Here is a 19692-nt window from a genome sequence, read left to right on the forward strand (position 1 = left end):
GATGAAAGTTTTAAACTAATCTTAGAAAGATTTTACCAAAATGGTAGTTGATGCTTGAAATAGACTTCCAAGTGAGGTAGTGAGTCACTCAACAGTAATAGATTCCAACATGCTTGTGACAAACAGATCTATACGCAAACAAAAAAAGTTAACCCAAAAAAAAAAAAGTGTAAATGAAATAACCGAGGCAGACCCAAAGGACCACTTGGTCTTGTAATGACTGTCACACTACTATCCATCTTGGAAATGTCAGCATCCACAGTGGACTTAGAACAATCACTTAAAACGGAGTTCCACCCAAAAATGGAGCTTCCGCTTTTCAGAACCCTCCCCCCCTCCAGTGTCACATTTAGCACCTTCCAGGGGGGTGCACATACCTGTCTAAGAAAAGGTATTTGCACCCACTTCCGGGGAGTCACCCCCGTGAGAGTCACGCCACTCCCCCCCCCCCCGATTTCTCCTGGGAAACACACTGGTCCCAGGAGAGAGCAGGGACCACCGAGGGCACGCCGCACTACTCGCCGCAACGTTTCACTTCCCGATACCCTCACCGAGGATGGTGGCAGAGGCAGCCGAGAGATGATCGATTGCTCAGCCTGGGCTGCCGACAAAACAGGTGCGCTGGACAGGCAAGTGTCAGCAGCTGCAGTATTTCTAGCTGCTGGCTTAAAAAAAAAATTCAGGTGGACCCCCCCTTTAAGTAACATAATATTCCTCTTCAACTCCTGCCTGGCTTCTACATTAAGGCATCGTTCACCCAGGACATTTTTAACAAGGATGTTACATGTGTCTGCTTTTTTTTAATGCCTCTAAACGACCATGCATACATTAGGCATTTAGAGGCAACACCCACCCCAACTACCAACGTATCCAGGTGCAGCGTTTTGACAGAAAAATATATATATATAAAAAATAAATTTTAAAAAAAATCGGTGTGTAAACGTGTATAATAAGGAAGTGACCCTGCTTAAGAGAAGCAGTCCAATGGGGACACCTATTCTAGTGACAGCTGTCGAGGTAAAATTTCTGACACGTCTCCCCAACAAAGGCATACCCAGCATTAAAACTCTGATGGGGTTCCAACTTTATCCCACTAAAACTAAAGTAGAACAGTCAAAATGTTAAACTTTGGCGAGGCATAATGCATGTTATTAAAAGTGAAGTTAAACATTTAAGGCTTAGGAGGACGTGATCAAAAATAAAAAAAAAATAAAAAATTACCCAACTTAAACACAGCATACATTTTCCCCCCAAAGCCTCCCAAATTCCACTAAAAAGGGCTAACCCTTTGTTTCTGCCTAAGCGAGAACAGGAAGCATCTAATCAAAATCTTTTTACGCAGCTTAAGTTTTCTCGCACCATTGACAATCAGATGGGTGTGGAGCCAAAGGTTAACACATTATTCTAGAATCTTCTAGTATTCAACAATAAGCCTGGTGAAATGAAAGCTCTTGTGAATTTTTAGTATTCCCTTTGCAGCAGAGTTCACTAGGTAAAATCAACAAATTCCTAGCAATATGTGGTTCACAGAAAAAGATTTGAGCGTGCACCTCACACATGGAGTCAGTTGGATCCTGTGCCAAAGGTATTTTTCTAGGATTACAGAGTGGCACTTCACAGGGAAAACTTCCAGCCTGCCAGTGATTAATATTCCTCACAAGAAAAAAAAAAAAGTATATTGTAACCCTTCTTATTTAACAAACTCCAGATGTCAAAACAAAGCCACTCAAAATATTAGCCAATTACAGGCCAATTTCAAACTTTTATTCAAGTTGCATCTCAGCTTAAATTGGTTCTTAAAGGCAGAAGTTTTTTTTTTTATCTTAATGCATTCTATGCAAGTGGAGTTTTGAGCGAATACAAGAATGAAAGAAAAATGGTGCTACAAAAATAAGTTTGTCTTAACACAGAAGAGCTGTAGAAAAGAGATGGGAGAGACATATTTAAGTACCCACACATTCATCAGTATTGCATACTAGTTCTATTCTTTGCAGGGATCACATGTATACAATGAGTACACCCCTTTTGAAAAGTAAGATTCAAATCAATATCTCAATGAACACAAGAACAATTTCCAAAATTGACAACATTTAGTTTTATAGAACATTTGTTTAGCTCATTACATGAAAGTAAGTTTCAGGATATAAACTTGGATTACAAAATATTCAGTTTTACTCAAATTAATTGATGCAAAAATGAATACACCCCCCCACAAAAAAAACGGCTAAATCTAATATTTTGTATGACCTCCATGATTTGTAAGGACAACACCAAGTCATCAAGGCGTGGAATGAACAAGTTGGGGACCTATTGCAACAGCGATCTTTTTGCATTCTTCAAGAACGACTTCTTTTAGAGCCTGGATACTGGATGGAGAGTGATGCTCAACTTGTCTCTTCAGAATTCCTCATAGTTCCATTGAGTTCAGATCAGGAGACATACTTGGCACTGAATCACTTTCACCCTGTTCTTCAGAAAAGCAATGGTGACCTTAGATGTGTGTTTTGGATTGTCATGTTGAAAAGTGCATGGAGTGATGGTAGCATCTTTTCTTTCAATAAAGGGCAGTATATCTGTGAATTCATGATACCCTCAAAGAAATGCAGCTCCCTGACTACAGCAGCACTCATGCAGCCCCACAGGAGGACACTGCCACCACCATGTTTCACTCTAGACACCATGCATTTTTCTTTGTACTCAACTTTGCGACACCATACACTTTTGAAGCCATCAGTTCAAAAACATTTAGCTTGGTCTCATCACTTTAGAGTAGAAAGTCTCAGTAGTCTTTTTCAGCATGAGCCCTGGCAAATTTTAGGCTTTTTTGTGCATGGGCTTTAGGAGAGGCTTTATTTTGTGGACGACACCCATACATGCCATTCCTTTGCAGTATACACCGTATTGTATCACAAGAAACAATCCCCCCAGTTTGGCTTTCTACTTCTTTGGTAAAATTATATATATATATATATATATATATATATTATATATATATATATATATATATATATAATCACTTTTGCTACAGTATTCTGACTAAGTAAAAGCTTTGCCATCTCCTTGTAGCCTTCATCTTTGTGTAAAGAAATAATTTTCTCTTTCTCTGGTCTTGTGAGATTTCTCTTCCATGTGGTGCCATTACTGACATAAGGGGTTTTCTTTGTTAAAGGGTCACTAAAGGAAAACTGTTTATTGGGTATAGAGACATAAAAGTTAACTGATTCCTTTTAAAAATGATTAAAAATTGAATTTAATCTATCATAAAATGTGCCTCTAGTTTCACTTCCGGTTTTAAAGGTACATACATGAAGTTCCGGGTGAGAGGTGAGTCAGGAAGACTCACAGAACAAAAACAAACAAATCCAGGGCAGTGTTTTGTTTCTAAAATGAATCGGATTGGTTCTGAGGAGTTTTAGACACACAGTAATGACAGCTTAGACCACCGTGAAAATCTCCCAGTACCATGGTTATAAGGAAACAGGCAACCAGGAAGTGTGGAGATCACAGCAGAATTACAGCTACTTCAAAGCAAAAACGAACAATGAGGACATGAAACCAGTACTGCAGTAAGGTAAAGGAAGCTATTTAGGATTTTGTCATCTAAAATTTAGCTTTGCTCCTAAAACTTTCATTGGGGTGTATTTATTTTTGCAACATGTCTTGAATAAATTTGTTAGGAAAAACACTTGTGTGTGCCAATTAACAAATCTTGGCTGCTATTAATGGCCCACATGTTGATTCTGAAGGTAAAGTAAAGGTTGTTTTGACAAATATGTTGGGGTGTACCACTGTACATAGCAACCATAAGGAGACCAAATATTCTTAACGGATCAGATAATATATTGGCGTTATGTTTGCCCTGATAGTATATGGGACCCATAGTGATATCTGGACATTTTTGTATGTGTCAAGACAAAAGTTTTTAATGGGATACATGGTCATGGGTATGTATTTTTCTACTTTATAGTGAATTCATAATTTTTTTAATAATACATTTGTTTATGGAATATTGAATGAAGTATATGCCACTTGGTCTCTTTAAGAGTGGTTACCATAGGATAGCAGTGTCTATGCCACAACCCCTTTTTTGTTTTTTGATTGGTGGTTTTAGGGACCAAATATGAAGGAAGCTAGAGCCTAGAGATTTAAAGCGGTGGTTCACCCACAATAACAGCATTCTAGCATTAAATTAAGCATAGTAGCGCGAGCTACAGTATGCCTTTATTTATTTATTTTTCCCCGTACGCACTGTGTTATCCTATAGTGAAGATTCCGACTCCCCGCAGGGAATGGGCGTTCCTATCCAGAGGGAAGATGATTGACGGCCGGCTATGGCACGTCATGCTCCCCGAAGATAGCCGGAGTAGGTCTCGGCTCTTCACGGCGCTATACGGCGCCTGCGCACAGACTATGCGCAGGCGCCGTGAAGAGCCAAGTCCTATTTCGGCTATTTCCGGAGAAGCGTGACACGCCATAGCCGGCAGTCATCTTCCCTCTGGATAGGAACGCCCATTCCCCGCGGGGAGTCGGAATCTTCACTATAGGATTACACAGTGAGTACGGGGCAAAAAAAAAAAATAAAGGCATACTGTAGCTCGCGCTACTATGCTTAATTTAATGCTAGAATTTTTTTTTTTTATAGGGTGAACCCCCTCTAAGTTTTTTTTTTTTCATCCCAATATGTACTTGGGTCAGAAGATTAGCATTATTACTAGGCAACAAAAAAATGACATCAGGTATTGAACCCCTGCAATTCTTTCAGCAGGTTCTCTTGAAAAGGCTCAGAGATGCACAATAGCATTAATGCCAGCTTAAAGGGCCAGCCCAGTTGAAAGTCAAATTTCAGTTAGAGTCTGGTAGGCAGAGTCACTTGCTGGATTCTTACATTTTTTTTGGTACCCTACATACAGTGGATATAAAAAGTCTACACACCTTTGTTAAAATGTCAGGTTTCTGTGATGTAAAAAATTAGACAAAGCCAAATCATGTCCGAACATTCCACCTTTAATGTGACCTACAAACTGCACATCCCCATTGAATAACAAACTAAAGTCTTTAAGGGGGAGGGGGGAATAAAAACTGGGGATATAGCCGTGTTCAGAATTAAGCAATCACATTTAAACTCATGTTAAATAGGAGTCAGTGCACACCTGCCATTTAAAGTTCCCCCGATTAACCCCAAATAAAGTTCAGCTGTTTTTAGTAGGTCTTTCCTGACATTTTCTTAGTCACGTCCTACAGCAAAAGCCATGGTAAGCAGAGACGTTCCAAAGCATCAGAGGAATCTCATTGGTAAAAGGTATCAGTCAGGAGAAGAGTACAACAAAAGAATTTCCAAGGCTTTAAATATACCATGGAACACAGTGAAGACAGTCATCAAGTGGAGAAAATATGGCACAACAGTGACATTACAAAGAACTGGACGTCCCTCCAAAATTGATAAAAAGACAACTGATCAGGGAGGTTGCCAAGCAACGTTAAAGGAGCTGCAGGAATATCTGGCAAGTACTGGATGTGTGGTATATGTGACAACAATCTACCCCATAGCCCGGACATATGACGAATACGGGAAAGTGGCAAGAGAGAAGCCATTTCTTACCAAGAAAAAAAACATCCAAGCCTGGATAAATTTAGCAAAACACATTTAAAGTCTCCCAAAAAAATGTGGGAAAATGCGTTCTGGCCCGATGGTTGAATATTTTGGCCATAATTACAAAATTTATATATATATATATATATATATATATATATATATATATATATATATAAACACTGCAAATCACCAAAGGAACACCATACCCACCGTGAAGCTTGGTGGTGGCAGCATCATGCTTTGGGCTGGTTTTCTTCAGCTGGAAGAGGGGCCTTAGTCAAGGTAGAGGGAGTCATCAACCGTTCCACATACCAGTCAATATTGGCACAAAACCTTCAGGCTTCTGCTAGAAAGCTGAACATGAAGAGGAACTTCATCTTTCAGCATGACAACGACCCAAAGCATACATCCAAATCAAGGAATGGCTTCACCAGAAGATTAAAGTTTTGGATTGGCCCAGCCAGAGGCCAGACCTGAATCTGATTGAAAATCTGTGGTGTGATCTGAAGAGGGCTGTGCACAGGAGATTCCCTTGCAATCTGACAGATTTGGAGTGTTTTTGCAAAGAAGAGTGGGCAAATAGTGCCAAGCCGATACTCATACCCAAAAAGACTGAGTGCTGTAAAAAAATCAAAAGGTGCTTCAATAAAGTATTAATTTAAGGGAGTGCACACTTATGCAACCATATATTTTTTATAGTTTATAGGTCACATGAAAAAAAGGTATAAAAAGTTCTGAAATTATCTTTGTCTCATTTCTTTTACATCACAGAAACCCAACGTTTTATCAGGGGTGTGGAAACTTTTCATATCCACTGTGTTAGCCGGGCTGTGTTAGCCGGCCGGCTATACAATTTCACATGTGATTTTTTATCTTCACACTAAGTGCAATTTTAACCAATTTTTATATTAAAAGTTTACTGGATTACGCTATGTTGCCATTTTTTTCTTTCCTCACCTGGCTGTGACTATATATGAAGAGCGGGATTCCAGACAAGGCCACCGAGGCCAGGCCTCGGGGGGGGCAGGGGTGCAGGGTCGGCGCCGCGGCAACAGGGGAGTGAAAAAATTCTGGTCTCGGTGGCCTTGTCTGGAATCCGGCCCTGGGGACGCTGCATTTACTATTACTACTGGCACAGATTCCGCCCACACTCATTAGGAGCCTCCCCCGGGCCAATCCGCCCCCGCCTACTTACACTGTGTTGCACCAACACAAAACCGCCCACCCATTCAACGTCCAGTCTGCTCCAGTATGAACACGGCGCATCCTTGCTCCGCCCACTGTATCCTCGGCCACCAGATCTCCATGACAACGCACGGCGCTCTCCCCTCTCACTGGCCAGCAGAGGGGACCAATAGGAGTGAGCGGGGTCGCAGATTTTAAAATGTTTTCTATTGTAAATGCGGTGGAGGAGGTCGGGTGCTGCTGCGAGAGATCTGTCTGTCCCATAGAGACAGGGGAGAGCCAGACTCGACCATCCGATCCATAGAGAGGGGAGAGCCCGAGATCTGGACCAGACCATCCGATCCATAGAGTGGTGAGAGCCCGAGATCTGGACCAGACCATCCGATCCATAGAGAGGGGAGAGCCCGAGATCCGGACCGGACCATCCGATCCATAGAGAGGGGAGAGCCCGAGATCTGGACCATCCGATCCATAGAGAGAGGGGAGAGCCCGAGACATCCGGGACCCCACCAACCGCCATTGGCTCGCAGGAGGGTGCAGAGTACCGGGAAATCTGACCCTCCTCCATTCACCATACACTCTGCATATCGTGTAAGGGGCTACAGAAGAGGGCAAATTTTAAATTGATGGGCAGAGGCATCCCCTGTAGCCATTCTATAAGCATAATAACAATATACTGTATAAGTATTGAAAACGCCCATCAACATTTTTATCATCTCCTTCCATCATTTTAAAATTTGCTCTTTTCTGTAGCCATCCGCCCCGTACACGATATAAAAGTAATAAACCCGCCTCTTGCACGAGAGAACATTAATACACACACCCCTTACTCTGCATGAGCATCGGGAGCGTGCCGCTGCATTGTGGTCATTGCGTAGGCGCCCTGTAACAGCTGACTCAGTTATTCATCTTCGGCTATTTTCGGAGGCTCTGTTGTGGTTCGTACTGTGCAAGCGATGCGCCTGCGCAGTACAGCGGGGTCAAAATCTGCTGGGGGATCTTTTTCGGCAGACGCAGCACGAACCACAACGAGGCCGACAAAAATAGCTCAGAGTCATCTGAACACGGCGCATGCGCAATGACGACACTCTTGTGACAGACGCTGCCGCACACTCTCCATGCTCATTCTACCCTGCAAGGGGGCGGGTGCATTACTGTTATATCGTCTAAGGGGCGGATAGCTACTGAAGAGGCCAAGTTTTTAATTGATGGGCAGAGCTGATAACTTGGGGGTGGTTTTAGAAATATACTCGTGCAAAGCTGCCCAACAACATTGCAAAAGCCGCCTTTCATTTGTTTAAACACGCCCCACTAAGACGTATAGTATATTGCTAATACCACCCGGCATTGCGCAGGTGCCGTGTTCAGCTGACTGAGCTATTTATGTATCCTCATTTCTATCACATGGGGGGCTCAAAAGCCCCCTATGTAATGGTGTGTGTGTGTGTGTGGGGGGGGGGGGGCGGCATTGAAGGACACGGCCTTGGGGCGGAAAAGGGAGTAAATCCAGGCCTGTATATATGACTGCTTGTGAGTGGCTGGGGATCGATTTATTGCCGAAGAAAAGACATCCAGTTGCATAGACCCCTTGGCTGGGTTATAGGCCATACACCAACAGAAGATCTCTAGTTGGGATCTTCATCTTCGGTATGAGGCAGTTATTTAGAAGGTGGAGGATCTTTCCTATTACGTCACTTTTCCTTGGTTTGCTCTGGTTTGATGTCACCAACTTACCTATAAGGAGGACTGTACACCTTTAAGATTTTTGACTATTATCCGATGGTTTTCTTGGAAAAATAGATCATTCACTTGTTCACTCTTTTTGGGACTTATTGGATTATATTGCAGATAGGGCAACCTATCTGTGTTGTGTCACCAGAATTATTGATAACATATGTATTCAATGGAAAAAGAGTACCGCTCCAAGCCCTGCGACCTATGTTGTGCTCCCGGCCCTGTAGTACTGACAGGTGCAGACTCTGCGCTGATCCGTGGAAAAAATAAATGTTCCTGGACTGCCGCACTCCTATGCTTAAGCATCTATCCATAATGTGAAACATATTAGCTTTTTGTCCCCTATGTCCACTTTTTACCATTGATTGCAGTGTTGCACGATTGTTTGGATGTTATACAGCTTTGGATTTTATCCTTTGTTTATTTTGTTTCAATAAATCGCCTATCAGAGTGCGGCAGTCCAGGAACATTTCTTTTTTCAACATATGTATTCACTTATTTATAATGTCTATTGGTCTTTTTGGATATCTTTACATCCATTGTGCAGCATGGTTCTACAATTACAGCTGCAAGTCTTTTTGGGTAGATCTCTACCAGCTTTGCACCTCTAGAGGGAGTGACATTTTTGCCCATTATTCTATGCAAAATAGCTCAAGCTCTGTCAGATTGGATGTAGAGTGTCGGAACAGCAATTTTCAAGTCTTGCCACAGATTTTGAATTATATTTAGGTCTGGACTTTGACTGGGCCATTCTAACACTTGAATATGCTTTGATATAAACCATTCCATTGTAGCTCTGGCTGTATGTTTAGGGTCCTTGTCCTGCTGGAAGGTAATCCTCTGTCCCAGTCTCAAGTCTTTTGCAGACTTAAGCCCTGTACACACTATCGGAATTTCCGATGGAAATGTCCGACGGGCTTTTTCCATCGGAAATTCCGACCATGTGTATGCCCCATCTGACTTTTTTTTCCATCAGAAATTCCGATGAATTCCATCGGAGTTTAGATAGAGAACATGTTCTCTTTTACTCAGATGGAATTCCGTCGGAATTCCATGTGATTTTAGTCGGACAAAGGTCCGATTGTGTGTTCGGGGCTTAACAGGTTTTCTTCTGAGGATTGTTCTGTATTTGGCTCTATCTTCCTATCAACTCTGACCAGCTTTCCTGTCCCTGCTGAAGAAAAACATCCCCAAAAATGATGCTGCCACCACCATGTTTTACTGTGGGGATAGTGTGTTCAGGGTGATGGGCAGTGTCAGTTTTCCGCAACACATAGCATTTTGCTTTTAGGCAAAAAGTAAAATTTTGGTCTCATCTGCCCAGAGCACCTTCTTCCACATGTTTTCTGCATCCCCCACATGGCTTCCTTGCAACCTGCAAATGGAACTTTAGGCTTGCTTTCAACAATGGCTTTCTTCTTGTCACTCTCTCATAAACGCCAGATTTGTGGAGTGCATGACTAATGGTTGTCCTGTGGACAGATTCTCCCACCTGAGCTGTGGATCTCTGCAGCTCCCCCAGAGTAAACATGGGCCTCTTGGCTGCTTCTCTGATTAATGCTCTCCTTGCCTGGCCTGTCAGTTTAGGTGGAGGGCCACGTCTTGCCCTTGTGGTTTTTCCCTTGTGCCATACTCAGATGATGGCCTGAACAGTGCTCTATGAGAGGTTTTAAAGCTTGGGATATTTTTTTTGTGCCAGAAGAGACGCCAATGGTCTCTTCTGTCATAAACGCTTCACCCTGTCTGTTGGTGGCAACGTACACCGAGCCACATATGTGAAACTCAGAGTAGATTTATGGCACCATGTGCCTTGATGATGCGACTCATGTGCACATGCGAGAGAGTGATGTCATCACGGCCCAGCCATTCAAGCAGACAAAACGAGCAAGCCCAAAAGTAGTTAGACCAGGCAGAGATGTAAGTGCCCTGCACCATATGCAGGAATGTGTTCGACAGGCAATTCTGCCATAGTGTGCCAATATGTGGTGCATATTCGCACATTATGCCAAAAATCTCGGGGGCCCATAAAAAATAAATTAACAGGGTTTTATTCCGCTTTAATAGACCTTCATCTGCCTCTCAACCAATCGAATGAGGCAAGAAGAGACTTTGATGCAGAAGAATTAAAATAGTGGAAGTGAGACCTTATCTAAGCTCTACATTAGCTATGCGTGTTCATAATAGGGTGAGGCTTCTAAGAGCTAGACAAAACTAGCTGGCTAATATTATGGGGCTAGGATATCTGTGGAAGTCTGACATCCTCAAATGGAACATCAAAGAGGAAAAAACATTAAAACTGTCTTCATTGTCCTAAAAAAAAAAAAAAAAAATTTACTATATTGTCTTCTAGTATCTTCCCCAGCAGTTATAAAAGACTAACATGAGTAGCAAAACTAGCAGAAGCCTGCACATACCGTTGTTACAGTGAATGTTACATTTCTAAAGCATGTAACATTTGACAAAAGCATGTTAGCGAGGTCAGGATGCTGGGATAATTGAAACCATTCCACAAAAATATTTTGCTTTCAATGTCCCCTGTTAAAATGAACTGCCAGGCAGCATGCAACACACCCATGTCCTGTTTTAAAAGGCAAGGTCCAATCACATGGTTTAGTCAATGATAATGTGTTGGTAATGGATCTACTACCACCTAGTGGCTGACAATAATCCTGTTTCCCAGTATAGAAAACATGTCAGTAATGGAGACAACTAGGTCCTTCGTTATATGTAAACTATGTTGTACATGACTAAATAATATTCAGCATTTGATTAATGAGAAAGCAGGGTTGAAAGTCAAGGAACTCAATCCAGACAAATGGAGTCAGACCGGCGGACTATAGTCTCTAGAGAAATCATTACAACTGTAAAGGCATAATGCTTTCATTATATTGCACTCACCCTAAACAACCTATATTTTTTTTATTTCATGACACTCATACTACAAGCACAGATAGTACAATAAGGAGACTTATTAGCTATACTCAAATGTCTCTTTTCACTAGGCCGTATCAAAAAACGATGTGTAACCCAAAGATGTGTACAACCACCACATCTTAGCACACAGTATCTGATACTGAAAATATAAACACTTTATGGTTGGAATTTTGGAAATTTTAGTAATTTAGCACAGCTGGTTTTCTAGCAGTCTTTTTATTTTTAAAGAAGAACTAAAGGGCGATTTCTTTGCTTTAGGATATAATAAAAGAAGGTTATAACCCCTGTCAGTTTTTGTTTTGTCTATCTGTTCCCCAATGGGGAGGTTCTTTTTCTGTCCCATAGCCAAAACCGGACTTAATATCCAGTTGTCACAAAAGTGTTCTTTTGGAAAATCCCCCTAAAATTTGGGATTTTTTTAAACTTTCAATGGTAAAGAAAAACAGGGATCGCAAACTTCCCCAACATGGGCACAGACAATGATAAGAATTAACCAGATCATCTAAAATACTCTTTTTATAATCACTTTTTTCCTTTATTATAACAAATCTAATTTTCCAATCAACGTAAAAAAAGAAACAAACAGAAACAGACAAAAACAATGCATACAATTTTCTCCCTATAAAATCCTTTTAACATATACCCCTCGTTCCCCTTTCCCCTTGGATTGCTCTGGATCTATGCTTCTGTTTTACCCTTTTCATTCTATTTTATTTTTTTTTAAAAAGGATCTTAAAGAGGAGTTCCACCCAAATTTGGAACTTCCTCTTAACCCACTCCTCTCCCCCTTACATGCCACATGTGGCATGTAATTTATTTGGGGGGGAGTGGGGGCTTCAGGAGGAGTGGGACTTCCTGTCCCACTTCCTCCTTCCGGGTAGACGATTAAGCCTAATCGCCTAGGCGATTAAGCTTAATCACCTACAGGAAGGGGCTGCTGTAGGCGATCGCCCAGGACACGTGACAGGTCCTCGGCGATCGCCTATCCAATCAGATGGTGCCGGGCCGCGCCGCTCGCGCATGCGCAGTGCTGCTCACGCATGCGCAGTGGGTGCCCGGCCGTGAAGCCGAAAGCTGTCACGGCCGGGTGCCCACACTGAGCATGAAGAGGGGGGGGCGAGGAGCGGAGCCCCGTCCGGCGCGTCGCTGGAGCAGGCAAGTGTCGGTTTATTAAAAGCCAGCAGCTACACTTTTTGTAGCTGCTGACTTTTAATAAACTTACAAAATGGGTGGAAAACCCCTTTAATAATCTAAAATATTTTTAAAAATGTTTTAGGTATACTTTAGGTATGGAGCACATCTTGTGGGCAAACTGAGAAAGGAGCCCAACTCTTGCACTTTACAAGTAAAAAAGTGCCACCAATGTGCATTAAAAGAATGCAGAAGCAATAATGCAAATCTTTAAAAAAACATCCACTGTATTAAACTCCAACTCCAGCCAAACACAAATTTCAGTTCAGATAGAGTGTGGGCTAGAATGTCGGGACAAAGACAATTTTTTTTTTTGGGGGGGATAAAAGTAGGGAAAGGTTAAAACCAGGGTACATTTTTTACCATCTTTACCCATTAGGGAGACATCCCTTGCCCATTGTAGTCTCAGGATTTATTTTCCAATGTGAAGAAAGTACTTATTCCTGTTATGGACACATTGAAAATGTAGTATTTACCCTTCATTTTATTTCTGGTAAAATTACTTGAGAATTAATCTCTCATGGGGACACAGACAGCAATAAAAAATAAATAAAATAAATAAATAAACCAACAGTGGTTCTAAACCCTCCATACTCTAATGTGGAAACCTCTAGGGTTGGGATTATGTGGGCAACGAAAAGAATATATATTCAAAAAATTATAAAAATATATTTTAATACATATGCGTAGAAAAATTACAAAAATTACATGAAATACAAAATTGGTGAAAAAAAACACAAAACATTTACATTGAAAACATATAAATAGACAGATTGACACTATGCCATGTTACAACATGAAATTCACCCCAAAGAGGTGAATTTGTGAAAGATGGACTGATCCAACGTGTTTCCGAAAAAACTTTCAAAGTTTGATCTTCATCAGGGATGTAAAGTGTCTTTACTGTTTCATAGTGCCTATGGCTGTGTTTCCATTCTACACCTGAAATAACCTCCACAGTGCTGACCCAAGATCCCCAAGCCGACCTGTAATCCAAATCCACATAAAATCGCCAAACACTATCTCATCAGAGATTGGAGACCAAAAAGGTCAAAAAAGGCGTTTAAGAGTGAATTTGATGGAAAAGTGGACTAACTCTCAAGATGAAATGTTTTCCATATGGAAAACATTTCATCTTGAGAGTTACTCGGCACTATGAAACAGTAAAGACACTTTACATCCCTGATGAAGATCAAACTTAAGTGAAAGTTTTTTCGGAAACGCGTCGGATCAGTCCATCTTTCACAAGTTCACCTCTTTGGGGTGAATTTCATGTTGTAACATGGCATAGTGTCAATCTGTCCATTTATATGTTTTCAATGTAAATGTTTTGTGTTTTTTTTCACCAATTTTGTATTTCATGTAATTTTTGTAATTTTTCTATGCATATGTATTAAAATATATTTTTATAATTTTTTGAATATAATTCTTTTCGTTGCCCACATAATCCCAACCCTAGAGGTTTCCACATTACAAAGTTTTAAGGGATGATGGCAACTACATGGTCAATTGTATAGGCTGGTTTATTTACAAACCCTCCATACTCTACCTGAATTTAAAAAATAAAAGTTTTGGCCAAGATATACTGTAATTTTAAGCTAAGGGTGAACCCCATTTAAAAGCAAAATATATTCCAAAAAAGCAAAGTATGATTACAGAAATGTATCAGACAGCATCGCTGCTAACTGCAAATGACAGCAAAAACTGTGTCAACCCAAAACTCTTGGGGCATTGTGGCCCAGAAGGCTGGAAATCTTATATTGTGTTTGATGTATGTAAAACAAAGGGTAAGGAACAATCTGACATTCTCAAGTGGATTTAGCTGTGTGTTCCTGCACTCATAAATATGCACTTGCATATTATACAGTATACAAAGATTCTTAGCTCAGTCGCGATTTAAAGGACAATTGCTAAACTTACCTTTAAACGAGCAATCTGGATTGGAGAGAAGCTTCTGACCCCATTTATGGAAGGAACAAGTCTACTATATAAAGCCTGAAAACAGACAGAAGTTTTTGTACAGCGGTGTTTATATGTCAGACTTCACAAAGAAAAAAAAAACCATTAGGGCATACACAACATGTAATAAAGAAAAACAAAATGTTACAGTGTATACTACAGTCCACAGATAGAAAATATAACATTTTACTTTGTGTACCAAGGAAGAAAAGCAATAGCTGTAGCTCCATCCACAAAAGTAATCATTACCTTGTCTGATTGAGTGTTCTCGTGCAGAATCCTGGCATCTATGGCAGCTGCCAGCAAGTTATTGGCTGCTGTAATAGCATGAATGTCACCAGTCAAGTGTAAGTTAAACTACAAAATAAAAAAAAAATCTGTGATTATACATGGGGCTTGGACAAATCACTACAAACATTAAACTGGTATTTTAGTTTAAAAGTTGAGACTATTACTCAAAAATTGCATTTTAAGTAAGCCTTTCAGCTGGCTTTACACCCGCATGGTTCAGTTTTCATGCATTTTTTTCATGAATTTCTTATTAACGCACATAGGTGGGGTAGTAAGAGAAGAACCTGATGTTTTTCAAATACAGCCAAGCCAAGATTTAATGATCTGTTGCCAGATCATGCGTTTCAATTCATTTTGAGTTCCACAGGCTCCTCAATGTACACTGACTGACCAATTAAAAGGTGCCTCACAACACATCACAATGCATATATACATTATACAGTGCCTTGAAAAAGTATCCGTACCACTTGAAATTTGACATTTTGCCATGTTACAACCAAAAACAAATGTATATTCTATTGGGATTTTATGAGATAAACCAACACAAAGTAGCACATTATTGTGAAGTGGAAGGAAAATAAAAATGTTTTAATTTTTTTACAAATACCGTATTGATCAGTGTATAACACACTTTTTTGCCCTGGGGGCAAAATCGCAGGTGCGTGTTATATTCCAATAGTGTACCTTGGAAGGGAAGGAGGGGGACGAACTCAGTTGAATTCACAAACCGTCATCTCCTGTTCGGCTTTCACATCACACACACAGTCCCGCCTCCACCACTGGCATTGGACCAGTGTTCTGTCTATCACAGGAGCTGGTCCAATGCCGATGGCGGAGGCAGGACTGTGTGTGTGTGTGACTGCCGAGTGAGAGCTGAACAGATGACGGCTTGCGATTTCCTGCACTGTCCAGGCTGCATTGATGGCGAGGTTGCAGATGAACATTAAGGCCAAAAAAGGGGCCTCTTGGCTGCTTCTCCGATTAATGCTCTCCTTACCTGGCCTGTCAGTTTAGGTGGACAGCTATGTCTTGGTAGGTTTGCAGTTGTACCATAATCTTTCCATTTCTGAATGATGGATTAAACAGTGCTCTGTGAGATGTTCAAAGCTTGTGATATTTTTTTATAACCCAACTCTGCTTTAAACTTCCCCACAACTTTATCCCTGACCTGTCTGGTGTGTTCCTTGGCCTTCATGATGCGGTTTGTTCAATAAGGTTCTCTAACAAACCTAAGGGCTTCACAGAACAGCTGTATTTACACAGAGCTTAAATGTCACACAGGTGAACTCAATTTACTAATTAGGTGACTTCTGAAGGCAACTGGTTCAACTAGATTTTAGTTATGGGCATCAGAGTAAAGAGGGCTGAATACAAATGCACACCACACTTTTCAGATATTTATTTGTAAAACGATTTGAAAACCATTTATCATTTTCCTTCCACTTCATAGTTTTATGCCACTTTGTGTTGGTCTGTAACATAAAATCCCAATAAAACACATTTACGTTTTTGGTTGCAACATGACGAAATATTAAAAATATCAAGGGGGTATGAATAGTTTTTCAAGGCACTGTATATAAATCAGAGCCAATATAAACAATAGGATGCAAAGTAACATGAAATGTATAGGTGCAAAAGTTGAAAGGGGCCTTAAAGTACATATAAGAAAACCTTTTTTCTTCATTTTGGATAGGGCAAGGGAGGATTTTCGCCATCTGTGTCTCGTTTAAAAGATTTTCCTTCACTTCCTGTCCCATAAACCGGAGGTGATAGGAAATCTCTGCAAATTAGGGGAATCTGTTGGAGATCCCCGGCTCACCATTGGAAGATTGCCCCTCTTCCTTTTCTGGGGACAACCCAAAATGTGGGATTTTCTTTTACTTTCAATGATAATGGTAAATAGGACAAATGGAGAGGGTGAAGCTCTCTAACTGGGGCACAGATTGCACTAGAAACTGACAGGGGGGCTTAATCCCTCTCCACTAGCCAAAACGTAAAAAATAAAAGCCTTTAGTTATACTTAAGAGAAAAACAAGATGTTGCAGACCACCTCTTGAAATTGTCTGTGGATCATCTGTTGTTGTTCACAGTATAGATGACGAGAAACAAGTATGCGGGTCAAAGAAAAGTGAGAAATTCTCATCTGTTCTCTTGCTACAGGGCAGCAGCTCAAAGTATTGAAGTCAGAGACAACCATCTTTCGAAAGAGGGGTCATTAAAGGCAGTGTATAGTGGAGTATACAGGACTGAATCAGCGGTTTACTCCTTCGGGGCTTCAGTGGACCAGTAACTCCCATAGTTCCTCATTTTGCTAAAATATTTTAAAGGCTTCTCCTTAAACACAAAATAAATTTATAAAAATCCAATAGATAGCGACACCCTCTTAATGGACACAAGAGATATATTATCAGTTAACATGATTCTAAACTGCCAACACACACTGAAATACCAGTTTTGGGAAGACCCAACGGTTCAGAACTAAAAGCAGCAGGTCTTGTTCGGTTATTATAATGACAGGTGAAGAATCTAATATCAATGCGCCCTAGACGACATCTCTAATGCAAAAAAATGAGGCCTCCAAGAAGGATAACAAATAATATGCCAGGGAGATCAAAGGTAGTAGGCACATTTTGTGCGATTTCTGACCATCGAGGTATAATCGTCCATTTTATCTGTCTCCCTGGAGATCAAATTTTCTAGGTGGCAAATAGAATCCATTTCACAGTCCCAATTCAAAAAGGGTGAGTGGTTTGGTTGTTGCCACGCCCTGGCGATAACAGTATGTGCAGAAGTCACGAAGTGTCAGAGAAGACTTTATTTTCTTTATAGGATCCAGGCAGTAATGAGAGGAGAATTACCAATTTTGTCACCTACTAAAATCATAGTCGAGGTGAAATATTTTGTCCCAGAAAAGAATTATGAGAGGGCAAGTGCTCCAAATGCGAGTCATGGTGCCCCGATGCCTTAAAACATCTCCAATAGGTGTTCAGAATGGACGGGTCTATTTTATGTACAGTAGTTGGGTAGCGATTCTAATGCAAAATTTTATAACAGCAGGGAAGAAAAAACAAAATTTCCTTCAAAGTTGCCTTTTGTTTATTTAGCAAAAAAAAAAAAAAAACACACACCCCGGCGGTGATCAATACCAAAAGAAAGCTTTATTTGTGTGAAAAAAAATAGATAAAAATTGCCAAAGTGCGACAGCGCTGAAAGCTATAAATTGGCCTGGGTAGGAATTGGGTGAAAGTGCTCAGTATTGAAGTGGTTAAAGACATATGTGATCTGATCTTTGCGATGGGGTCAGATATGGAAAGTGAGACAGCACCCAGGAGGAGGTAAATGGTTCCCATGGAGAGCATGTCTTAAGCATGAACCTACACAATTTATTTTGACTTTAAATTATTTCACCAACTTTTATATTGAGCACTTTGAATTTGGGAATTATATATTTTTTATATACCGTATTTATCAGCATATAACACGCACCTTAATTGTAGGAGCGAAGTTTCAGGAAAAAAAACTAAAATTTTAAAAAGAGAGAACTTTAAGCAACATAAGGGTCAGTGCCCATCAATGAAGCCTTACCATTGCATATCTGCAGTCTCACTATTGCCCATCTGCACCCTCGCAATAGCCCATCAATGCAGCTTGATTAATGCCCATATGCCGCCTCACCATTGCCATGGATGCAGCCTGACCAATGCCCATCTGCAGCCTCATCTCAGATTACTGCTGCCTTGGAGGGGACAGGGAGGGGGCGGTTACATACAGCGAGAATCTCCTCTTTAATACAAAGTCCCGCCTCCTGGACAGGTTTCTATGAACAGAAGGAGACGGGACTTCCTATTACAGGGACCGCTGTGTAAACAGGAGATTCTCGCTGTATGTAATCCGGCGGCACTCGTCCCACCCCCTCCCCATTCCCTCTGAGGCAGCCCAAATTGCTGTATCGGCGTATAACACGCACACACTATTTGCACCCGATTTTCAGGATGAAAAAAAGTGTGTTATACGCCAATAAATACAGTATATATTTTTCAGTCATGGTATTTTTTATTAGTTTGTTACCTTTTTGAATAGGTTACATTACTATAGTCAACAGTAGACTCTAGCACAACACTTACAACTGAATATTTTTTTGTATCTTTTGGTCACTTTTGCTGCTCAATAATTATGTCTTGTGCACAAATTTCACTTTTATACAGTGCATAGTAATATTAATTCGCTAGGTAGAATTAGGCTGTGCAAAAAAAGAAGGCTGTGCAAAAAAAAGCCCATTTACAATAAACAGAGGGGAGATTTCTTCTACAGTCTAGAAGACGATTTAGTCCCCTACCATGATTATGGTCCTTCTGTAAGGGTGAACAATGTTTAGTTCATGTTAATCACTTAACCCCCGGACCATATTGCTGCCCAAAGACCAGAGCACTTTGTGATTCGGGACTGCGCCGCTTTAACTGACAATTGCGCGGTCGTGCGACGTGGCTCCCGAACAAAATTGGCGTCCTTTTTTTCCCACAAATAGAGCTTTCTTTTGGTGGTATTTGATCACCTCTGCGGTTTTTATTTTTTGCGCTATAAACAAAAATAGAGCGACAATTTTGAAAAAAAATTATATTTTTTACTTTTTGCTGTAATAAATATCCCCCAAAAATATATAAAAAAACTTTTTTTTTCCCTCAGTTTAGGACGATACGTATTCTTCTACATATTTTTCGTAAAAAAAAAAAAAAAAAAAAAATCGCAATAAGCGTTTATTGATTGGTTTGCGCAAAAGTTATAGCGTTTACAAAATGGGGGGTATT

The 19692-nt window shown here is 40.6% G+C and overlaps 1 protein-coding gene across 1 annotated transcript in view; it reads right to left on the reverse strand.

Annotated features, from left to right (window-relative positions):
- MTHFD1L (methylenetetrahydrofolate dehydrogenase (NADP+ dependent) 1 like) overlaps nucleotides 1-19692 on the reverse strand; it is a 337567-nt gene that overhangs the window by 246044 nt on the left and 71831 nt on the right. The window contains exons 14-15 of the mRNA XM_040350849.1: nucleotides 14846-14953; nucleotides 14558-14632 (exon numbers count right to left, since the gene is read on the reverse strand). Of these exons, the coding sequence (XP_040206783.1) occupies nucleotides 14558-14632; nucleotides 14846-14953 (183 nt within the window). The remainder of the gene's footprint in view (nucleotides 1-14557; nucleotides 14633-14845; nucleotides 14954-19692) is intronic.

The sequence above is a fragment of the Rana temporaria genome, chromosome 4 (genome assembly GCF_905171775.1).
Source record: "Rana temporaria chromosome 4, aRanTem1.1, whole genome shotgun sequence".
NCBI classification, from domain to species: domain Eukaryota; kingdom Metazoa; phylum Chordata; class Amphibia; order Anura; family Ranidae; genus Rana; species Rana temporaria.